At 33.7% G+C, this 6,308-nt stretch overlaps 1 protein-coding gene across 1 annotated transcript; it reads right to left on the bottom strand.

The window, feature by feature from the left end:
* Window positions 1–1,864: 1,864 nt before the first annotated feature.
* Window positions 1,865–5,341, bottom strand: LOC101263111 (uncharacterized). Its single transcript, XM_004238311.4, has 5 exons — window positions 5,028–5,341; window positions 4,811–4,922; window positions 3,236–3,309; window positions 2,529–3,104; window positions 1,865–2,209 (listed from the first exon to the last, which is right to left on the bottom strand). The coding sequence occupies exons 1-5, from the start codon at window positions 5,229–5,231 to the stop codon at window positions 2,096–2,098; spliced, it is 1,080 nt and encodes a 359-aa protein (XP_004238359.1). The 5' UTR covers window positions 5,232–5,341; the 3' UTR covers window positions 1,865–2,095.
* Window positions 5,342–6,308: the final 967 nt, after the last annotated feature.

Here is a 6,308-nt window from a genome sequence, read left to right as displayed (position 1 = left end):
AAAAGTTGTGGTAAAAGCCTTCATGATAAATTCTCAAAAAACGTGAAGTTACTACATAAATCAATAATAACAATAGTACCATATTCAGTATAATCTCACAAGTTGAGTGTGCATACCTTATTCTCTTATCTCGTAAAAAATAATGAGATTGTTTCTCTCGACCTAAAATAAAGTATTTATAAACTTATTATAAAACTCATAAAATTTTAAATTCTAAAATCCACCTCAGATTAGACCACATCCAAAGTAAAGCTCCATCTGTCTCCAACCACACAAGGTTGACACCACCTCTCTTCCTCTATATATAATCACATATTCCTCTTTGCTCCATATAGGAAAATAAACCAAAGAACAAAAAAAACATTCTTATTTCAAAATTAAGAATTATATTGATATATCATTATGGGTTGGTTCATAGGAGAAAGAAGAGGAGTTAGTTGGAGAGACCAAACCCTAGAATCAATATCAGCACCTCCTTTAGCTTTGATAGTTTTATTTGGCTTAGTAATTTTCTTGATGTCTATGTCTACATATTCAGAATACAAAGCAACAGTAGAAAAATCAAAGGCTAGTATGAAGCTTATGTCTTTCTTATTACCTTTTCTTATCATACTTTTGGTATACATAATGATTGATAGTAATAGATGGTTTTATCCTTATGGAGGAGTTACAAGGCCTGTTGTGTACCATTTGGCTAGCCAAGAAGGTGGATCTCCTTGGGGAATTGCTTTGCTTTTGGTGTTGCTTTTGGTCATGGTTCATTATCAAGACTCATTTCAATCTACTTGGTTTCGTATACTTTGAAAAATTGTTCGATACTGAGCTAAGACGGATCCAGAATTTACACTCGATAAGGTTCAAAATTTAGCGTTCCTTTTTTTTTGTTTGTGTAGTAATTTTCATGTATGTTGTTATACTAATTTGTATCGAAAGTATTGTGTTATAGCTTGTACATAATTAGGATTAGGGATTAGGATTTGTATGATTAGGGTGGAAGAGTTTTTCATTTCTTTAGATAATAATGTTTAGAGAGGCAATATTTGGTTTTATGAGGTAAATAATATATGAATCTTTATGCAGTGAGTAATAATATATGGATCGTTTGATATACATGTATTTTTATCTTCTTTAATCTTATCTGCATATTGCTAATACACATCTTCTGTATAAGTTATAACAAAGTCAAATATGAGGATCTTTAATTTTTGCCTTTATTGCTCATTTCATAAAGAAATATTGATCAAACTTGTTATGCCTCGTAAGATATAACTCATATTATTGCTATGATATATAAATGTTCATTTAGAAAAAACTTGAGTCGTGTGGTCATACGAAAAATAAATTTATGCCAACCCATTTTTTATATTATTTTTTCAATAGCATGAGTGTTTTCAGTCATTTTTTTTAATGATTATAGAGTCTCAGTCAACTTTTGTGTAGCTCAACTAAGTCATTTTTTTTAATGATTATAGTGTCTCAGTCAACTTTTGTGTAGCTCAACTAATTCCGCGTGTACGTCACCCCTTATTGGACAAAACATTGAACACAATCCCTACTTTAAGGGTGGTTAAAACAAGCGATACCAAAATTAGCAATAAAGCGTTTGGATTTTAGCAAAAATAAAAAAAGCGCTATGACGTATAGCAAAAACAAGCCATGGACTGCTGTGATATATCTCTTGTTCATTATCTGATTGAAATTTTGTCAATTTACTGAATTTAGCTTTAATAGATGTATACACGTGAAAATTTATAAAGTATCTCAAATTTATTGATACACAACGCGGAGCGCAGACAAATTCATTAGTAATATCAGTACTAAAGGAATGGAAAGAGACTGCGAGATTGAGAAGAGAACTAGAAAATGCAGAAATCAAATAACTGATCCTCATTTACTTGAATAGTCAGGTCTCCAAGTTCAATAAAATGTTGCAACTAATCAGTTGCAACTATCTCTCTAGTATACAACATCAACATCTAGTACCGACTGAAATTTACTGTCACATAGCTTGAAGAACCAAGATCCAATAAATGAACATATGTACCGAAAATCTATCATCTAATATAGATACAAGCCGAATTTCTGGTGACAGAGGTCATGTCACACAGGGAGATGACATTTTTAATTTAGGTACCTTAAATGAGGACGTGAATAGATTTGGAGCACTCAAGATACTATTACCAGCTTTTCGTTTTGAACTTCTCTGTCCCTATAAAAAAAAACGAGCATCTATCAGCTTACATAACATAAGACCTATGTTGCTCGATCTTCCAAAAATGCCACTATACTCGTGTTGGAGGATCAAACACATGTATGAAACTTTTGAAATATCCAAGCAATATAGCATAAGCCATAACATATTTCTGACATACTAACATGCTCTTAAAATGAGATTAAACAACTGTGAAGATACATAGCCATTTACTTAACTACTAGGCGAGATCCCTCTCAAAGAAGAACAACCTTAACAACAACATTAACACAGACAAATTATGTAACAGGAAAGGACAGTTGCAGGAAAAGGTTACCTTTTCAAGGGCTTGTGAAGATTGCTTTTCCACTTTAACAGTTATATTCCTCTGATCTGTTCCACGGGACGTGCCTCCCGATTTTGAAGGTCCTGATCCAGTTGTGGAGCGACGCAGCACAGGAGTGACGGAGGCACTTCTGCACTTCTTTAGCAACACTAGTTCAGTGGAAAGTTTGGATATCTCTCCACTCTTAGTGACGGAGTCAGATTCCAATTTGGCCATTTGACTTCTCAACGTTGCAGTTGTATTATCCAATTGACTTCTTAACATTGCAATTGTATTATCCTTATCAGCGTTGGACAATTGTAGTTCCTCAATGTTCCTCGTAAATGCCTGTATTTTACCATTTGCATGCTCTAGCTCAGTACATTTTCTCCTCAATTGCTCAGTCATGTCGTGCTCCAGTTTGTTGAACTGGTTCCAAATAAAATTCTTTTCTGCCAAGAGGGCAGAAATCTCAGAATTTTTCTCTGAAGTAAGCTTCTCATTTTCTGTTTTAAGCCTCCTCACCTCATCTTCCCAAGCCTTCTTTCTTGTCTCCGACTTTTCATTTGTTGCAGCATTTGGTACATCCTGTGGATCAAATGAACATTCATACATCTCATCTTCTAGTTTTTTATTACTAGCGCAAATAATAAACTAAAAACTCAGAAAGGCGATGAGAAACAACATTCATAATAGAAAAGGCAATTGAAACAACATACATTTGGCTCAGAGCATCTCTGAGAGAGGTAGTCAAACCATTCTCTGAAGTCAGCCAGTTCACCATCTGCATTTTCTGCACTTTTTAGGTGAATAGTAAGTAACCAAATTGAATGCTGGGATGATATAACTTAAGAGATCATGTCTATCCTTGAACAATAAAGGCTACTGATACACTGGGATGGGGAGCCATCTTTCAAGAGCAAGAAAGTCTAAAATAGCCTCTTGCAATAAAAACTGAACTGATAACTTTATACATAAAGAAGTGTGTTCGAGTGTGTAGAGGATATGTGGTTGCATAATTTTTTGATTACACACAGAAACTCCATTATTGCTAATTTAAATGATCCACTTTGACAATCTTGAAGATGCACGAAAAGAAATATCAGTGTGCCCTGAGCTGAGATGCAAAGAGAATTTTAGAACAAGAGTTGAAATGTGTACAAGTGAAATTGAGTGAGTTGGAGAAAGTGAGTCAACTAGAGGAAAAAAAAGAGGTAACATGCCCTTTATTCAGTCTCGGAATTAAAGTTCAGCCACTCATGTCCAAAAAAACCACCCTGAGGTCTCTTCCCTTTATTTTCTCCTTCCTTCTTTCCTTCCCTCCCTCACTCCTCAGATGACAGGAAAAAAAGCACGAACGCTATAAAAGACCATATCTTCTCTGTTCAAGATTCTTTTTCCTTCTCTTGTTCCAAGGTCTGTAGAAGGAGAAAGTTAGCATATAATCAGGGAACTGTATGCCATTCTGCTTCCTTAGGACTTTTATAAACTTCTCCAAACTGAATGAAGTGCTATGATGTACTTTATTTCAGTATTAAGTTCGTAAAAGTGTATTGAAAGAATTTAACTTATCTAATGGGAAATGGGGTGGATTAATAGAAACCCTGACATGTAACTGTTTCTACTCCGTTCCAACTAATATGACACGTGCGCCACTAGACGTAACAGATAACTGTTTCAATTCCCTCCCAATTTAACTAACACGAGTGCCACTAGCCCTTGAAGATTTCTAAGCTATCAAAAGAAAATAAATTATGCAACTTTATTCATGGTTGGATTCATAAAAGTATATTGAGAGAACCATATTGAGTAAGAAAAAGATATTGTATGTTCAAGACTTCAAGCTCCACTATCAAATTGATTATCTTAAACAGCAATATTGTTTAGGCAGTGACACTGTACTTTGTGGCGACACCCCAGCACAAAATAAGGCTCATAAAAGTTATCAAAGGCAGTAATCATGAATAGTACCATCCTTATCAGGTAAAGAAAGAGAAGAGAAGGACAACTTCAAAGTTAATATTTATCGTCTTTGAACTCTACATAGCTAGTGGCGGAGCCAAAATATTTACTGAGCTATATATGCATAAATCCCCTTGCTCCCACCAGGCTCTGTCCCTGTGCATAGCAATAAGAAATCTCTACTTCCTACCTGATTTTAAACTCAACGAGTCGGGAAATAAACAGCAAGGCAAGTAAAGGTCCACAATTTGCTCAAATTTCCATCATTTCGTATAAACCAAACAAAGCTTAGGGCAAGAAAAAGTTCTTTTCTTTTTCAAATATAAACTCACCGAGCTTTCTTTGGAACACGGCAACATCTCGTTGCTTCAAACCAACAACAAACTCCGATTTCGCAACCTCAAGCATGCGCTCCATCTCTTGAATTGTAAAGTTTTTCCTCATCTGCAAACGCAAAAGAACCCAATTTAATCAAAAGCCCTAAAATTCCAAGCAATCAAAACCCTAAATAAGTAAAAATGCAAAATTCAAGAAGAAAATCAAAGTAACCTCATAAATTTGTTCTTGAAATCTATGAATATCAGATACCCATCGATCATTCTGTAATTTTATCCGATCTTCAAGAATCATTCTCTCTTTTGCAAGGGATTCAAGCTGCGTCTGCTGTGATGTCAACATGTGAACTAAAGCATTGAACACTTTGTTCCATTTTTCTCTATCGGAAGAATTTTTTGGTTTTTTGGACTTCGCCATTGCAGATTGAAGAAACTTTTAGAGTTTGAAAGAGAGAGAGCGCAATGGAGCGTAGAACCGTTGAGTTTCGAAAATTTTCTCAACGGTCAAATACAGCACTCTATATGCTTTCTGAAAACGAACACAAATTACAGGGTAGGAGCGAGAGGCTTGGGCCTCCACTTGGGCTTGCTTCCTTTTGGGCCCTTAAGTGTGTTGTATTATATTACAAGAATCGTCATATCGTGTTAAATTATTCACAAATTATATTGTATTAATATTAGGAAAAATGACGAAATTTCACTTTTAAGTTCTCTTATTACCATTATCCCCTATTAGTTTTAAAAATCCCCAAATCCCTCATTTTCACGCATGAGATTAATGTATCAGCGCATCAAATTAATGTATCTCGTGCATCAGACTAATGTATCTCGTGCATCAGATTAATGTATATCGCACATCATATTAGTGTATCATGTATAAAATGTACATCAGAATAGTGTATCATGTGCAAAATGTAATGTATCTTAGTTAACTATTAATGTTTATATTATTGTATCAGTTTAAGAGATTTCTATAATTATCTACTTATAACGGATAAATGATAATTTTGTCTTAAAAGTATGTGATTTCTATCATTTTTTAAATCTAACTACGTTTCATATAATATGACTTCATGTTATATTTGAATTTATTTCAATTTTTATTCTTGTATCTTACATTTATTTGTTTGTTTTTACTAGTGGTACATCTTTTTATGATTTCAAACCTACAAATGATAAAAAGATGCTACATTTTAAAATTGTGACAAATATTATAACAAAGATGTGGCTTCTTGTTAAACTCAACATAAGTGTCATGCTAGGTTAGTCATAAATCATATCGAATTTTCATGATTTTAAAATTATTAATGTAAGTAATGACTAATGACAAACATATACAACGGATTAGTCGATATGCCGATCAATTTCTAACCCGCTTATTCAGAACACAAGATATTCTTATAACAATCATCACATATAACTATATTTTACTAGTTATACACTTATAATTTTCAAGTTTTCTGTAGAATCAATTTTTATATTATGTTATATTATA

This window comes from Solanum lycopersicum, chromosome 4 (genome assembly GCF_036512215.1).
Source record: "Solanum lycopersicum chromosome 4, SLM_r2.1".
In the NCBI taxonomy this organism is placed as follows: domain Eukaryota; kingdom Viridiplantae; phylum Streptophyta; class Magnoliopsida; order Solanales; family Solanaceae; genus Solanum; species Solanum lycopersicum.
The sequence above is the reverse complement of the archived record's forward strand: the minus strand, read 5'-3'. Positions and strand labels throughout refer to the sequence as shown.

Coding starts and splice junctions, on each gene's coding strand:
- LOC101263111 (XM_004238311.4), bottom strand. CDS start 5,231: ATGGCGAAGTCCAAAAAACCAAAAAATTCTTCCGATAGAGAAAAATGG. Junction 3,310..4,810: donor CGTGTTCCAAAGAAAGCTCG/GTGAGTTTATAT, acceptor TAAAAAGTGCAG/AAAATGCAGATGGTGAACTG. Junction 2,210..2,528: donor CTTCACAAGCCCTTGAAAAG/GTAACCTTTTCC, acceptor TTTTTTTTATAG/GGACAGAGAAGTTCAAAACG.